The following is an 18652-nucleotide window of genomic DNA, read 5'->3' as shown; positions in this document are numbered from 1 at the left end:
TTGTAAGAATAATTTTCATCATCATTGTATTTTAAAATAGAATAAATAAAGGTTGATAATTTTTTATATTTTGGTACATATATTTCAAGTTCACTATTCCAAACAAAATTTCTATTCACAAAATATAGACACCCATTTTTATCTATGATGATAAAATTGCAATTTTTAAATTTGGTATATTTTTGTAAGAGAATCTGTGTTTAGAAATAAAATGTTTATCACTGGATTCTATTCTTTCACTACAAATCCAACAGTACCAAACATTACACACTGGGCATATTATGATCATCCAACCAAAGTCTTTATTTTTAAAGGGTGAAGGCCATCCACATCCCGGGCAAAACACCCTTCTAGTATTTGGATAATTACTTTCAATAGTCATACTCCATAAATGTTCAGTTTCAATACACGACTGACAATGAAATCTATTTCCATTGAGTAGGGCTAAGATTCTCCTCGTTTTTGAATCTTCATCTTGTAGTTCCTCTTCGTCTTCTTGTTCCTGTTGATATTCATATAGAACATCTGGAGGTGGTACATCACGTAAAAGCTCCTCAACCAGCTCATGGTTGGATGACCCAACAGACATTGCATAACAGTATTTACAGAAGGTAACCGCATCATGATTTTTGGATGGGTTTTTATCTGGAAATATAATAGATTTCCATATCTTTCTAAAACATCCTACGAGTCCTAACCATAACAAACGATAGATTCCAATAAATTTCTCATTAGAAATTAATCTTTTTTTAGGATACCTCTGCATCATTTTATTTATGTTATCAATCTCCATGCAACTGTTCTTACAAAAAACACATTTCAGAAAACTATTTATGAGGCAAACAGAAGAGATATTAATCTGATACAAAAAATTCTTTGTATACTCCATAGCAAACTTGGGGATGCATTCGTGGCAAATTCGGGCTGAACAAATCGATCGAGACAGAGGAGCTTCCAAGTTAAAAGTTCTCGAATGGAGTGGGATGATCTCATCCAGTCTGAATTCTTCTCTGAGACAGTAGCAACATCTGTATTTTTCTATATTATATCTATCAACTTCTTCCTGAATCAAAGAGAAAATTTCCTCGGAATTCTTGACAAGACTAGTGGTTTCTTCACACAGCAGTTTTTTAATAGGTCGTATTTTCGTTTCATAAATTATAATATTTTGAAAAGTTTTCTTACTCATAAGTATGTCATCATCGCCGAAAATTATTTCTTTTAATCTGTCTAATTTATGATTATCTTCCAGTAACATCTCTCCGTATTCGAAGAGAAAATTAATCATTTTTTTATTTTTTAAAACATGTTCAATTATTCCAAAATCTTGAGAATCCAATGGATAATTCTGAAAAAGAAAAGATAACGTGCTGATTGTTCTATCTATTTTTGAGAGATACCATTGATTACTTGAATCGAAATCAATGATTATATCGTTAGTTTCTTGTATATATAAAAAACTTGTTTTATCTCTCTCCTCTTTTAGTTTATGAATATTAGTGAGCAGGAAGAATAAACTTTCAAATGGGTGTAATGGACTTTCGAGCTTATAGAGACTAAAAAGTTTAACAAATATATTTAAATCTCCTATAAGTGAAATCATTATATTACCTCTGTCTAATAATTCTTCACAAAAATTCGATATGAAAGTGGATCCACTTTCGAGCAGCGTCCCCTTATCTATAAAAAAGTCTATGAAACTATAATTGGAGAATGAAGGGTGACCCTCTACGAATGCAGTTTTAAGATCTTGTGTGTCTCTATCGATTAAAGCGAGATACGTAACAGGAATCTTTAAGGGATCATTTTCCTTGAAATGCATTAAATAGTCTTTTAGATATCCCCCCCCAATAGTATTCTGAAAATTATTATCATTACAATATACTGGAAAAATAAATTTCCATAAAATATTCAATCCTATTTCAAAAGTTTTCACATCCGCCATTAATGCTCTGAGTATATCACCTATCAGTATTGTGAGCATTTCTCTTGTTGTGTAAGAACCATTCCAAAAATAAAGGTATAGATAAATATCAAAAGTAGTCTAATTGATTGGCTAATAACATATTTCCTGGGGTCTTCTTTAGTAAATTAATTAACAAATTCAAAAAATATTCAGAATATCCATTATTGTAAATAAAGGATCTTGATAATTTATGAAACAATTCTTCCTCGCTCTGAATCAAAACACCATCGAATTTTATGGAAATGGAGCTATCGTGTAGAATAAGGAAGAAATTTATACACCAACCCTCTTCCCTTGTTGCATGACTCTTCATATAATTAATAGCTGATTGTGGTCCCGTTTCGTCCATTACCGTTATTTTCCCTCTATACCATGCATTGAAAGTTTTAAAATTATTTTTTCCTTTTTTCATTATAGGAGTTTCATATACATATATATCATTTTCAGAATAAATAATTATAAAATTTTTGTATATTACATTATTTGTCAATATGTTGAAACATTTGATTAAAATGGGGATAATTCGATTTTGGAGAGGGCTATTTTCCTCCAGAATAAAATAATTTTTAAATTTTTGGCATAAAAAAGAATGCTGAGACATAGTTTTTGATATGAACATCAACCATTAAAAATATTTATTTTATTGAAATAAACTAAAAATACTCAATTATGAAGGGTGGAAGAAAACAAAAGAATTAAGATTTTTTTTATTTTATTATCCAGAAAGAAAAAAAACTTACATTTGGATTCTAAATAAATTTTTTTTTTTTTTTTAACTATAGATAGAATTTAGATTCATTATATCCTGAGCAGAATTATTATTATTCCTTATATTTAAAACGCTGGAACTATTTCTATCAATGTACATTACTAGATATTTTAGTAAAAATTTTTGAATTTTCTGTCTAATAAATAATAAAAAAACGCTGGCAATGTTTTTATATTTGAATTATTGTTACCAAATATATCACTCAGTTTTTCAATAAGTTTTTTCCTTTCATAAGAATTTTTCTGTGGGTTATCTTTTGAAAAATGGAAACTATCTCTGAGGGGAAAATTGAAGCTAGTCGATTCAATATCAAGGGGATAAAGAAGGAAAGTTGAGAAGAAGTTATCTTCTGGACGGTATAGGGATTCTATAGATGTAGAAGAGGGAGCCAGAGACCGAAAGGTAGATCCAGAGATATTATAATTCCATTTCTGATACTGAGTGTAATATTCATTGATCCGTTCAACCTCTTGTTTCATTTTTTTTGACCAAAACCAAGGATTTATTGTCTCGATCCTCGATTTTTTTTTCTGTCTCCCAAAGTTTCATAAGAATCGCTAATGAAGCTTTGAAACTTTCTACTTTTAGGAGTAGAAGATTTAGCGAGGACATTCAGAAATATTGTGGCTTAACCCGTTAAGATTATTATCTTTTCTGATTAAATCGTCAATAAAAAATTTCTTTTTCATTGCAATAAACCCCTTCTCTTCTCGAGGGGGTACTCATATCTAAACTGTTTTCAAAGGAGGCGAAAAGAGGTGATTTTTCCACTTTAATACTCATGCGATGTATTGTAGCGTCTGTGTGCGATAAGGTTTGAAGTGTGGGCGCAATACCATCTGACCATAGGTACACCACTCCCTCCTCTAACTTTTTCTGGAACTGGGAATTTACAACTAGTCCAGAAGCCATAGTTGGCATAGATACCAACAATTTAGCTTGTTTTGGTATAGTTAGAATCGGAGTCTTATTTGAATGCACGGCAGATTCCCCATTAAGTTCTTCATTTGGAAGGAGGGAGGAAAGAAGATGATGGTCACCATCTAGATTGATGGAGTATAGTGCGCTTAGTGACTGTATTAATGTGGATAGAGGAAGTCCAAGATTTCCTGAACCCCCCTTGCCTATTATGTACTCAGCATTTTCGGTAATAATTGTAGTATCGGGATGAGCAATAAACTCGGCCAGAGATTTATGTTTTTCGATGAGATAATTTCTAAATTCTATCTCTCGAAGTATAATAGCCGTAACTGCTTGGTTATAGACGAAAATAATTAAGGGGTGTAGGATTCTGAAAATACAAGAATCGTCTACTGTCATTTTCTTTTTCGCACCCAGATGTGATAAATCAAACGATCTCGAATTTGAGAGACCAAATCTCAGGAAAAGCTCTAGGTGTGTTATAGCATTTCCATAATGAATTATCTCTTTAATTTCACTTTTTCTCTTTTTGAAAAAGGGAATGATGCTATTCTCCAAAATACTTACAAAAACGGTAAATCTTGAACAGAAATCGTTCACCTGTTTAACTGTAATGTTACCATATTCACCAATAAATGGGTCTTCTTCTTCTTCTTCTTCCGTGACCATCGCATTTTCGCTCATATCTTTCATGATTTTTTGAAGAGTCTCTTCATCGACATTATCCTTAACCAATGCAAATACATTTTTTACCAAATTTTTTAGTTGTGAGTTATTATCCGAATCGATGCGAGCCTCCTTCAGATGGAAATCATCTGCTGCTTTCTCGATCAGTTCATCCAGAGTACCTTTTGGTTTGGTTAAATGATGAATGTAGTTCTGACCTTTAACTCTCAACATTTTCTCCACAAAACTATCATTTTCAGTATAATATTGTTCAATAATTGTTTTAAGATTTTCGTTCATACTAGTCATCTTTTTCAATGCGTCCTCACCTAGAATATCTATAAATTCACTCCCTTTCATCTCCTCTTGAAGGTCGATCATGATTTTATTTTGGAGTCTCAGAAATTCCGAGTAGATTTCGTTACATGTCTTTAAAAGGTTAGGATTAAGACATCCCTTAAAGATAAGGGTGGACGGCTCGATGGAGTTGGTGGATGCATCCAAACCCCGCATGTTAAGCACGGCAGCTACGGTAGCCTTGTAGTCGGAGGCACAGAAGGGATGATGAAAGCAAGTGAGCGATGTGAGGGGCTCATGCTCTGTCACAATGGATGATAGATTAACCCCCGCGGGGGAATACAATAGAGAATCTAAAGTTGCTCTCTGAGGTACAAAACACTTGATATAAGATCTCCCATAGCCGCAGTTGAGTAAGGTAGTCATATATTTCTTAATAGATATTGGAGACATCTCTTTATCCACCATGGAAGAGACTCTTAAAAAATCGTGAAATGCTATTATCTTTTGAGATATGTAAGGCCCGTACTCCCTTATATCCTTATCGGCGATAACTCTCGTACGAGTAGAAATCGCTGCCTCCCTTTCCTCGTGGTGGTAGACGAACGGACAGGAACATTTAACTCTGCCGGAAATTAACCGGAGAATATCGAGAGGTTTGGCATAGATTTTTTCGAAACGTCCTATGTTCCTTGCAAGTGACTGTTTGTCACTCACCGAGATTAGGAGAGAATCGCAGAGGGCAGAATTTGTCTGAATCTTGCAATCTCTATTCACAATTCCCTGTGATAACAAGATAAAGTTAGTGAGCATATGAGGTATATCTTTTGGAATGTTAGTGCAACATTTCAGTTGTTTGACCAGATACTGAGTTCCCAAGACTCTATCTTGGGCAATCTCTTTATAGTGATCTTCCACAACAAGGGCATGACAGAGACAGAGAAATTCGTTTCTCTTCTCGAAAACACTCATTCTGTCTGATGAGCCCAATTTTTCTCTAACCAACTGATTAATATTTCGAGGAAAAGTTTGGCCAGAAATCTCTTCTAACTTATAGGCAATCATAAACTGAGAGAGAAAAGGAGTGTGGGTGAGTCTGTTAATTACATCCCTTTTCAGTCTGTCGTAATTGGAAATTTCGCCATTAGTTTTCTTAAACAGAGAAGAAAACTTGGGTTCATCATTAGGACAATAAAAAATCTCTCTTGTTGATAAGATAAAATTATCTAATAAACTTCCACATCCTATCTTGCAGTAAGATGCAAGGGCATCTGTATTACTAAAATGATTTAGAAACCTCTTAAGATGTGGTTCTTTTTCGTCATAATTGATAAGGTATTTTTTACCCAAGTCATCGATATGATTTTTTACCTTTTCCAGGTTTAAATTTAAAGAAGAGAAGGGGTTTTTCGCTTTTCCCGTTGAAGAGGATGATAGAGAATCGATCATTAATGTATTGACGGCTCCTCCGACAAAGATTCCGAGTGGTACCCCTCCCTCATCATCTTCATCTTTACGTTTATGGACCGTTTTCTCGAGATATTTAGTCAGTTGGTATTGGGGGGTTGTATTATCTAGATTAAATCTCATTGTATTTAATGACTTTTTGGTAATTTTTTCCATTATAGAGCACGGTTTTGAGGTCCATATATTGAATTGCTTCAAATGCGTCGATTCTTTACTACAGTCGGCTAAACCCATGTACCTTTTGATGGCCTTTGTCGTTTCATTTTGAATTATACCTACTACAATAGGATCGACTTTTCTATTTCCTCCTGTGAGGGAGTTAAGGGCTTTTTGAAGAGACTGAGAGAAGGTGGATGCGGTCTCCTCTATTCTCATTTTTTGATTTCTGAATAATTTTTTGTTAATATTAGAAAGTTGTTGATTGATAAAGGTAGGTGTTAAAGAAGTATTGAGATTGCAGTTGGGATAACAGATTAAAGTGACATCAGTATTTAATTGGGAATAATTACTCCTATTATCTTCTCTCTTTCTAATAATCTCACCTAATCTCCTCTTTTGGGTGATGTCGACAATTTGTTCTTCATTGTTCTTCCTCAACATTAGGATATCGTCCCTGACACTTGCAAAACTGGAATTCTCATCCTTACAAGTAAAAAATAAATAATCTCTATTCGGTTCGAGTCTGGCTAGAGAAGCCGTCAATGTATTGAGTTGATTTACGTTGTTGTAAGTATTGGTATCAAAAGATTTGGCAATTAATTTACGAAATTCTAAAAAATCTTCTCCACGACAGTGTAAAAGTTCTGAAGTTGGTAGGAGAATAGTTCCTTGTTTAATCATTTTTAAATGCGGTTTATAAACCAAAACTGTTTGTTTCATGTCAAAGGTTAAATTTGTGATTCTGGAATTTGGTACCTGATGAAGGAGAAGCTCGCTGTTATTGCTGTCGTGTTTACAGTGCTGAATGAGAGACCTCAGAAATTCTCCGGGTTCCTTCAAACCCACAACATCTGCAAAGTCAAATTCGTTTTTCGTTTTCTGAACACGAGTTTCCAGACCAAATACTTTACTGACACATCCATCGCAAAGGCCGGAGATAATTTTGCTGGGTGACGCCATGTCTTTTGAAATCTCGGGATAGAGATAGTGCAAGGGTTCTAAAAAGCAAGAGGAAATTTTTCTTTGTTTTTTCAACATTTTATTTTCTTCAATATCTCTTATCATCTCATGTATATTTAAAATATCCTTGTTTGGTATCATCATCTTATTTTTTACAATTTTTATATAGATTTCTAATTCTTCTTTACTTTTATGAATATAATTATCTCTTACATTCAATATAACACTCTCCGTTTCTCTTTCTGTTTTTTGTCTTTCCTCCTTATATTTTAAATACGTTTCTTCGATATTGTTTTTTTCTTCTTCCAATCTCTCTATTTCTTTATTAATTTTTATTTTTTCTTGTGATGATATATTGGTAATTTTTATAAGGTCTGTTTTTTTATTTTCTATTAGGTTCAAAATTTCCCTCTTTCTCTGATCTAATTCTTCTTTTTTTTTTTTTTATATTCTATATCAATATTTATGTTATTTTCTTTAATTTTTTTGGAAGCCGTTTGCGTAGACTCTTGAATTGTTCGTTCATATAATTCATTTATTTTTTGGATTAAACTGGATTTATTCTCTTCAAATTTTTCAAATAATTTTAGATAATCTATTAAAATATCCTTTGGTAGATTATACGGTTCCGATATGGATAAAATAATTCTTTCTAATTCGTTCATAAACATATCTATATCAATAATTATATTGAAATCTCCTAAGAAAGATTCAGAAGAGCAATTTATATTTTTTATTTTATTAATGTGATTATCAATATTTTCCAGTTGATCATCCAGTAATCTTGTATCTAAATAATCTGAGGTATCTATCTGGTTTCCTTGGTCACCATCCTCCTCTTCCTCCTTCTTTTCCTCTTCCTCCCCCTCCTTTTTAGATATATTATCCAATAAATTACGACTATTATGATTAGTATAACAAAATAAACTTTTTAATTCCATTAACGAAGATGCGGTTGAAAATTCAACATTTTCCACCCTAAACTGAGAGATTTAAAGGAGAGTCGATGCTTTGCTTTGGCTCTCTACTGTAATGTTCTGAGGCGAGGAGGAAAGATAGAAAAAGGGGGGATTTATTGGTCGACCTCGAGGATATATCATTCCTGTATATTATATCATTTACGAAATTATTTAAATTCTCAATTAACGTTTCGGAATATTTTGGGGAAACGTTTACGCTAAAGGTAGTACCATCTAACCCATATTGCATAGCTCTTTGGATGGTGTTTTCCAAAAGAATTTCTTTCAATAATTTGAGACTTTCATGTTGTTGAAAATGGTTTAATAAATTTTGGTAACATTTATCAAGATTCTGCTTAATATACTCGGTATAACTAATGACATCCTTTAAGGACCCTTCCAAATGAGAGAAATTCTGATCTTTTAATTTGTTCCACCATTCCTCCCAAGCACCTCCAATGTTATTTTGTTTCCATATAAATTCTAATATTTTAGGATTCTCATTATAGAAATTTTCATATTTTTTAATTTTTGATAGTCTATTTGAGAGGTAGTTCTCAAAATACTTCAATGTCTGTAATCCCATGAAATTTATCCTAATAATAGATAAATAGCTTATTAAATTTTCTTTATTAACTATTTCTGAAATGGTTTGAAAAATATTAGTACTCCTGGTGGATTCCTCATATATTTTTTTTAAAATTTTATCATATTCTATCTTCTCTTTTAATGGATCAGCTTCTCTCATATCATTTAATTCTTTTAAATCTATAATAATATTATATTTAACATTCTAAGATGAAAGAATGAGGTGAAATAATATTATTAATAATAGGATGTTCAGGATTAAATAAAGGTAATAATCTCTCATCCATTAAATTTTGATGATTTTGTAAAAACATTTCTACCTTTTCATTTACTCCCTGGTAGGGATTATTTAACATATAGTTATCAGGAAGTGAGTGTTCACTAGATAAGTCCATAGCTCCACTAAAGGGAATAGAGGGAATTTCCGTACTGACATTCATTACTCTTCTTTTGATATTGTTAATGATTTCGTTCTCTTCATAATCAATCATAGGAGGAGATGAAAGCACTTTACCCTTATTTAAAACCAAACTGGTTAACTCAGTATCTGAACCACAAAAATATTTAACGGCGCTGATTTGATCTTGTTCTGTAAACTTCCTCCCTTGTATAGTTCAAAGTCTTAGCAAGCAAGAGGCAAGAGATTATTCCACTTGTATTATTATTCCACCGTATCTACAAATGCAGTTGGTGAAACCATATCACATATGCTTTCGGTAAACTTTAAACGCGCTTTGAGTAGAGTGTCAAATGATGGTACCCTTCGACCTTCACCATGTTCAATTTCTTCTTGAATTTCTTTTAAAATTTCAAATAACCTTTCTTTTCTTTGAAGAAGATTTTCCATCCTTTTTTTCATATTCTGAGTGTATGATATGTTATAATTAAAGGCTAATATAAGTAAAAAATCTAAATAAGAAACAGGATCTTGATCATAACAAAATTTATAATCAATAATATCACTATAAAAAGGAATAAGGTTATCCTTACCCCATTTCACTCGATCAGGAGAGACGATATTCAGAATTTTTTCGCCATCACTTTTACAAACAATAGATAGATTGATTAAATTATCTAAACTTGGTTCTTTTATATTTCTTCTACTATTATTTATCCCATTGTATAAATGATCAAAAAGTATATTATATGATTCTATATTTGTTTTAATCTTTTCATTTTCAACATTGTCATCATTTTCATCACCACTACTACTGCTACTACTGCTGCTACTAATTGGAGCAGAAATAGTATTATAAACCTGATATTCACTCCCCTGAAGAAATCGTCTTAAAAATTTATCGGGATTTATTTGAGAGGGGATTATAAAGTTATCACCGGCGGGATGAACAGCAAGTTGATTTCTCTCTCTATTAACGATATCAGTTATCGTATCCATCTTTGATATGAATTTTCTGTATTTTTTTTCCCAACATGACTTTGGACCTCCATTTAATAAAAGTCTGCCTTTTATGAGATTTGGAATCTGGATAAGGTTTTTCCCTAGTATAGAAATAATCGTATCTTCACTATAGAAGGGAGAAATTAGGTAAGTGTTCATACATATTTTGTCTCCTAGTAAGGCCAAAAATTTTTCTATTAGGACATTACATCTCTGATCAATATTGGATGCTTTAATTTGTAACAAAAATTTCAGAGTATAAAGACAAGGCCAATCTTTAAAATTATTCACCTCATAATCGAGGGATCTCCTAAGATATCTCATATAATCTTTATAATTTTTACCCATTATTAAATTATGACTCGCTAAATGAGTTTCAACTAAATCTATTCTATTAATCAGATCAGAAAGATATTCTTCTGTAATTGCTCTTGTGGATATTTTTTTCTTATCTCTGGGAAAAAAAGATAAATGATTCTTCAATCTCTTTCGCTTAATAAAAGTGCTATTCTCATCTTCATATTCATCATAATCGTAATCATCAATCATAAAATTAGGGATTTTTCCTATATTTGTAATCAATTGTCTTGCCAATTCTCTCTTTCCAACATTATCATCATTTTTAAACACTAAAATGGCCATTTCATAACCTAAAGAACATAAATCATGAAGAAGGTTTTGCATGCGTTCTAATTGATTTTTCGTATTATTAAATATTTTTTCAATCATTAGGTCAATAAGATTTTGATCTTTCTTTCCAGAAAATGTAAAACCGTTATCCAACTTCGTTTTCCTAAAATTCCAAGGTGTTAACTTCTCTACCTTTTCCATATCAATATTTAAATGGGTTGATTCATGAATATAATTATAGGCATACTTGTGAATATAACCAAGAATCTGAGTCGGATACTCATTGTCCTTTTTATTAATCAATTGATTCCTAACTGATAATCCCTCAAATAAATTTATAAAACGAGAAGGATCATTTGTAAAGTTTTGAATGAACGATTTTTCCATAAGTAGAGTATTACCAGAAAAGTTTGTGATATTTTGCATCGCGTTCATCCTTTTAGCTTTCAAAAGAGATCCCATAAGGCATTGATTCTTAGGACTAAAAACAGATAATATAGACAATTCGCTAGGTATGAAATCGACCTCTCTACTACCGGGAATAACTCCAAACTCTTCTTGGGGGGATTCTTGAATCGATGTTATATTATATAAATCTAAATCTTCAGTAGAATATCTGGAAAGATCTAAGGGAGTTATCTCTAAAAATTTTCCAAAACTCATTAATGTCAACGGTAATGTGAATACTAGTTGAGATCCAACTATTAACTGTTTTGTAAAATCCGATACTATTACAATCATAGTGTCTAGAATTTTTTAAATATTTTCTCTTTCTTCTAATTTGATGCTAAATAAACGTTGATTGGATTGAGTGATAGTAGTACTTGCCTGAATAAATTTATAGGCTATGGAAGCCATAATTTTTGAATAGTTACCTAGAAATCTAGAACATTTTAGCTCTTCGTCAAAGATGATATCATCTCTCCATGGAGAATCATTTAATTTTTCTATAAGATTATTATAATTATAAATATTTATCAAATCTTCATCAAAAATATCATTATGGATGTCAGAATACTCACGCCGGTCTAAAATCCTTTTCAAAAAATTACTAATAATAATAGTATTAGTATCAACATCATTTAAAACTTTTTCCATATTAGAAAAATCAGATTCTAATGTTTCTATAGACCGGTCACTCAAATTTAATTCTTCTTTCAAAAATATCATAGCGTTGGTACCACCGTGTCTAAATATACTCAATAAGTATAATATATATTTCATTATAATCTTTTTTACATTAATATTTTGTTCTTTAAGTATATCTTTCAGAAAGATTCTTTTCTTGTCCAGATTTAGAATCCGGCACGACATTTTTTCCCGCTGCCAATTTAACCATAAATATTAGTTCACGTGGCATCCAATAATTACAGTTATGAGTATATACCAATCTATATGGATATAATTTTGATTTTTGTTTCTTCTTCTTAAGTCTCGTATATGTATTAATGGGGCTGGCTATATAATTATAGAAATACTCAATATCATGAAATAAATTTTCATCATCATCATCATTAACATTATCGTCATCAAAATCGCGAATACAATCACTTTTATTTAAATAATCTGTTATTATTGATGAAACTAAAACATTATTATCAATGAAACCAGAAGTTCTACTCCATAAAATTGCTTCAATTTTTTCTAGGGAATCTTGATCATTGTCTGCTCTTACAGAGTTTATTATTTTCTTAAAGTTAATTACTTGTTGAGAAGTATCGTTTGTTAATAATATAGTGTTTTCCTTTAATTTTCGTTTGAAGTATATTTCATCAAACCTTTCTGGTAAATAATAGTAAGGTGATCCTTGATTATTTTCATCTAATGTCATCTGTTTATCTTCATTTTTATAAATCAGTTTTAACATGGGTAAATAGTAGGTGTTTAGAAATATCGACAATTCGTGATTTGTAGATTCTGAGGCTCTCATGACAGTTTTCAGAAATCGTTTTACAATCGTGATATTATTATCTTCTGGTTCTATTTCTACTTGTATTCTATCCTTTATATTATCATTAGCGGTTGATGGGGATAATTTATAATTTATTAAATCTATAAAAGAATTTACATAAGTTGCCATAATTAAAAAAATTAAGAACGACATGTATTTCTTTTCTTTTTTCGCCTCCAAAGCTTGATACTCAATATTATAAAGTAAAATATTTAAACTTTTTTTAGTAACTGACCATTCCCTTTTTATATTTTTTATTCTTTTTTCTTCTAATTTATCTGGTAAAGGAATAATTTTTTTATTTTGCACTAATCTACATAAGTATAATTCTAATGCTCCAAATAAATTTTGTATATGTTGAACCAAATTTTTACTCATAATTAATGATTCTATTTCACTGAAGTCAATCAGCGAATAAATACCATCCTCTTCTTCATCTTCATCCACAACTACCACAGTCTCAAACTGAGGTGGTGGCTCCTGAGGAGGTGGTTGTTGACCAAAAAGGAAATTTCTAACATTCCCCATAAAACCGGCCTCAGGAGCGGGAGCTTGGGGTCGCTCTCGTTGTACATATTTAAATTGTAATGAAGAGGAAAATGGTTTGTTTATGTAACCCTCTTTTGAAAGGGATAAAATTACCTCTGTGGCTTTAGGCACATCTTCTGCTAAAGAAATAAATTTTTCTTTAACCTTTTGCATTTTACTTATAAATTATTTATTTAGAAAATTAAAAATATCTATAATCTATATTTAAGAAATATGTTTAATTCATCTCTTTTTTTATTCATTATATGTATAATGTTAATTATTATAGTGTATATTAAAGCACTTGGAGATAATTATTCCAAGATAGCCGTAGTAGATTTTTCTAGATCGGTTGTATACATTGACCCAAAGCTTTTCTCATATCTTCTTGATTTTAAGAAAACTGATGTAGTTCGTCTCAGTAAAATAAATATCGCTCCTGGAAATTTTTTATTTAGTGCATTTGGAAGATGTTTTGGAAATGGTGAAATGCGTACTAGAATACCCTACCAACTAACCCTTTAGCGGGCAGCCAACCACAGCAAGGGTTGGAATTATATATGACTATATAGTCATACGACTACACGTTTGTCATAAATGCACGGATGCCGCCGCTAGAAAGAGTTTTTGAGCAATATTGGCTGCCGCATTACAGTCTCTATCCATAAAGGCTCCACCGATTGGACAAAAAGTAGTTGTTGTTGCTGGTGCTGGGATGGAGCTGGAAGTTTGGAGAATGTTTTTGTGCTGGGGGACTTTGTCGTTGTAGGTAGTATCACTCTTAGCAGAGCAACGACGTAGACCCCGAAGGTACACCACCTCCTTCTTCTTCCCCTCATCATCTTTCTTATTAAACCCTACGATATTCAGAGGTCCCTTGCATCTGTGGCAGACTTTCGACGTGTTCCATAGGAATGAGAGAAATATGAATAGGAATGATACACCAGACTTCCCAGATCCAGAAAAAAAAATTTTGAATAAAATATTTTCAATAATAACCTACACTTGATTATAAATCATATAAAGCAAACACGGTTTTCTCTTGGAACTTTAGGGTGCCAAGAAAAATCTTCAATTTGTATTTTTTTTTAATTCTGAAATGGAGAAATGATATTTAAGAAAGTTAGACTAAAAACTATTTTCTGATATATTATTTTACAAAAATATATTAATCTCTCGAACATATGTATTATTACCCTTTAACCCTTTAGTAGACAAGCAATTACCAACTAGTCAGGAATGAGAGAAATATGAATAAGAATGATACACCAGACTTCCCAGATCCAGAAAAAATATTTTTGAATAAAATATTTTCAATAATAACCTACACTTGATTATAAATCATATAAACCAAACACGGTTTTCTCTTGGAACTTTAGGGTGCAAAGAAAAATCTTCAATTTGTATTTTTTTTAAAGCAAAATACTGTACTGCTATTGTGTCAGTTATTATTATTGTTATTGTGTCACTGTTATTATTTTATGCACTGTGTATGTTAGTTATGTTGGTATATGTAGCCTACATACCAGAATGCTTTAGAATATCGGAATAATTGCCGGACAGTATTGGAGAATTCGGACAAAGGATGGTAATAGTCCAGGAATGTGGGGCCGGACTTTTGTGATTCCCAGACTGGTCTCCCCCCCTGTTAGTCCGGGAAATCCAGGGTTGAGTGTACTGCCATCTAGAGGCGAATCGCGCTACTACAATCCATTTAGGAGTCATGATCCCTGTCCTGAAAATTTTGGATAGCACCTCGTATGACTGAATCCAGTGCAGTTACCATTTTTAACATCCTATAATTCTAAAGGGATCTGATGGTGACAGAACATAGAATGTAAGTCCTATGATTCTAGAGGGTTTTGGTAAAGTGATGGTCTTTGAGAGAGGTGAAGTCAATGAATGACCTCGTCCCATGTCTTTCTCGGTCTACCCCTCATAACCCCACCCAAATATTAACACTTCTCACCTTCCTCACCCAATTATCATCCCCCATCCTCTCTACATGTCCAAACTACCTCAATCTATCTCTCCTCATCACAACATCAATACACTCCAGTCCCATCCTACCTCACAACTCTTCCATCATAAACCCGGCCCCTCCAGGCTTTGGACGCAGGGACGCACTGCACATCCACCTAATCATTGTCATTTCTGTACGTCTGAGCCGGCGAATATCTTCCTCCTTCACTGCCCAGGTCTCACTTTGTCCATAATAAATTTTTTTTTTTTGTTATTTATGAATTTTATTGTGTCCAAGCCTGCCACAAGCAATTACCAACTAGATAGATAGGTCAGGAATGAGAGAAATATGAATAAGAATGATACACCAGACTTCCCAGATCCAGAAATTTTTTTTTTGAATAAAATATAAAGGTTGATTAAAAGTAATATTTTGTTTTTTCATTTATTTATTTTTTTTTACCATAAAGTTTCCAACTCATTATCATCTACACTATCCACAGTCTTTACCACAGCAGCACAGAGAACCTTATGCACCTCTTCAATGCTTCTGCTGGCGTCTATAACCTGTTGGAGAAATAACAGTGTTATATATGACCATATGATCATACGACTACACCTTTGTCATAAATGCAATTTAGTGTCTCCCAAAACCTTGTTTACGAATGTGTCTAGAGTCTTTTTGATTAAAATAAAAAAAATCGCCCGCTAAAGGGTTGAAAGGCATTTACGATCAAAAAAAGTCTACTGTGTATTAATGATCTATAGTAATATATAAATTTTTTTTTTTCAAAAACCAACTTTATTGACAATAACCTAATATAGCCACTTGCCCGCTAAAGGATGCGAAATATAAAATATTCGAAAACCGACTTTATTGATAACAATCCGATATAGCCACTTGCCCGCTAAAGGATTGAAAGGAATTTATGATTCCCAGAAAAGTCTACTGTCTAAAATATAAAATATTCAAAAACCAACTTTATTGATAATAACCTGATATAGCCATTTGCCCGCTAAAGGGTTAATAGATATTTTCAAAAATTAAATTTATTAACAATATTTTAATTTTTAAACTTACCATCCAATTATCATCAACTAGTTGTAAATAGTTTTCTCTAACTCTGTCTTGGAACTCTTCAACCTCATAACGTTCGGTGCCATAACCATCTCTCTTCTCAGCCTGAGCAGGAGTTAAGTCCAGAAAGAGGACAAGATCAGGTCGTGGTAGTCCGGAATCACTATTTTTACACCATTGTAAATTCATCCCCTGTAAAAAAATATATAGATTTACAAATAAAATTCAACCAAAACATTTGAATCTTAATTTCTCAGACTAGAGTCATCAATCTAGAAATAATTTCTGACTATTGCATAAAAAAAATAGCTAACCTTTTTAGCGGCAGAGAAGGCGACCCCAGAGAATGCGTAACGATCGATGATAACATTAACCCCCTTCTGGATGTGAGATTGTATTAAAGGCAAGAATTCCCACCTAAAAGAAAAAAATATATATATAAATAAAAGACATTTTTTTTTAGATAAAAATTACTAGCAAAAATTTACCAGTTAACTAACCTATTGGCAGAAAAGAGAAGGTGAACAGCTCTATCGTCGAAGTTATAATATTTGTTCAAGTAGCCGTGGATGATGTCGCCGATACGGGTGCTGCATTCTGTAATCATATACCATAACTCTTTAGTTCAGCAAGGGTTCATCTATCTTTTTTTTTTTTCAAACTCACTTACCAGGAAAGTGCAGAAGAATAGAATATCTTCCGGTTTTTGATAAATAATCCACTAACTTCTTGGCCTGTGTACTTTTGCCTGTTCTATCACAACCCTCGACAACAATCAGTGCTCCTCTCCTCTTCCCCTCCATCTTTTCAAATCTTGATACCTGTCCGAGTACTCCCTTTTTATAGCCACAAGATTATTCTGAAAAACACGTTGCTGCCCTTCCTTATATTGCGATATTATTTTTTCTCTATTATTAGGGTTTATAGGATGAAAATAATGAATATAATCTAAAAAGCCTAACAACATATATTTTAAATTTTTAAGTCTTTTGGGTAAAGATATGAAATCTGTTTGGTTGAGACTAGGTATTAACTCCACTTCATTACTTTTCGACCTCAAACGTACATTTTTAATATATTTCTGTATTCCAGATATTTTATCAATTCCAACTAAAATGTAATGTGGATCTTCACCAGAATTATTGGGGTTATTAATCCTAGTTTGCAAAGAATCATAATAGATATTGTCTTTATTATTCTCTTTCATAAGTAAGGGACGAATCGGATAGGCTCTTATTGTCTGACCCATCAAAAGCCCGGTAGATATATTGATGAAGTAATGAGATGCAGAATCAACGGTGACATCAGTCAGAAATGCTATCCAATTTTTTCCCATAGCCGTTTGTTTAATTTTCAACGGATATTCACCGCCATATTGATATTTGAGAATATTTAGACTGAAAAATATTGGAAATAGGCTTCTTCCAAATCTTGTGTAAACCATGTTATTAAAATATTATCGTTACTACTAGTGTTTCCCTGTAAAAAAAATTCATCATTTATCTGATGATATCCTTCACTGGATGGTGTAAATGGCTGTCTCTTTTGAGGTTTATAAACCGTAATGTTATAAAAAGAACATGTGTCTGTCGGAATCCCGTAATGATATAACTTTTTAAGATAATATAAATTATTTTCAAATTCTGAAAAATGTGGTACATATGTATTTTCAATTTCTCGGGGATTAGAAAAAGTAAAAATATGAGTCTTCTCTGTATATATCGAAGCCTTTTTAATTTCCAGACTATTATCCTTGATATAGTCGAGATTGTATCTTCTTATAATTTTATGATCATCATCCATTTTCAACAGGCAAAAATTGGATTCGTTTGTACCATTTTCTGGAAAAGCGCCGGAGAATAATGATTTTGAACAAGTATCAGGATGAATTTCTTTACCGATTATTACCATACCTTTTTGGAGGGAGAGACCGATATAGGGATTCTCAATAAACCATTCCATATGTGGTGGATCAGAAGTCTCACGCCATTTAAAATCGCCCCTTTTCCCAATACCAATTGCATCTCTAGTGAGATATGCAAATACCTTTCCCGAAACCAAAGAAGTGTTCTTTAAATATTCTTCCAAGGTGCAATTAAGGATAAATATTTCGTGGTCTAAATTACAATATACAGCCTTTTGAAGGGAAAATACTTGTCTATATTTATTATCGTATTCAAGTACCCAACCCATTTCCCTCACATCGGGAACCTGTTTATCATCACGCGCTTTAATAAACGCGTATAATTCTGTCGGATTATTGTTATTTTGCAATACCTGAACACCGCCTTCAACGACATCCTTCTCATTAAATAAAAAATCTTGTGTTATTCGCGAAAGAAAATAACCTTT

General features: G+C 32.2%; 1 protein-coding gene across 1 annotated transcript; it reads right to left on the bottom strand.

The window, feature by feature from the left end:
- Window positions 1–444: 444 nt before the first annotated feature.
- On the bottom strand, window positions 445–17103 carry LOC145390310 (thymidylate kinase-like). The gene is made up of 6 exons (XM_080265281.1): window positions 16971–17103; window positions 16801–16897; window positions 16615–16717; window positions 16304–16492; window positions 15686–15789; window positions 445–502 (listed from the first exon to the last, which is right to left on the bottom strand). The coding sequence occupies exons 1-6, from the start codon at window positions 17101–17103 to the stop codon at window positions 445–447; spliced, it is 684 nt and encodes a 227-aa protein (XP_080121407.1).
- Between the last annotated feature and the right edge of the window lie 1549 nt (window positions 17104–18652).

Source organism: Coenobita brevimanus, unplaced genomic scaffold, assembly GCF_032717465.1.
Source record: "Coenobita brevimanus isolate Jiangsu-jjx unplaced genomic scaffold, ASM3271746v2 jjx.HiC_scaffold_475, whole genome shotgun sequence".
Taxonomy (NCBI): domain Eukaryota; kingdom Metazoa; phylum Arthropoda; class Malacostraca; order Decapoda; family Coenobitidae; genus Coenobita; species Coenobita brevimanus.
Note: the sequence above shows the minus strand (reverse complement) of the source record. Positions and strands in the feature narration are given on the sequence as shown.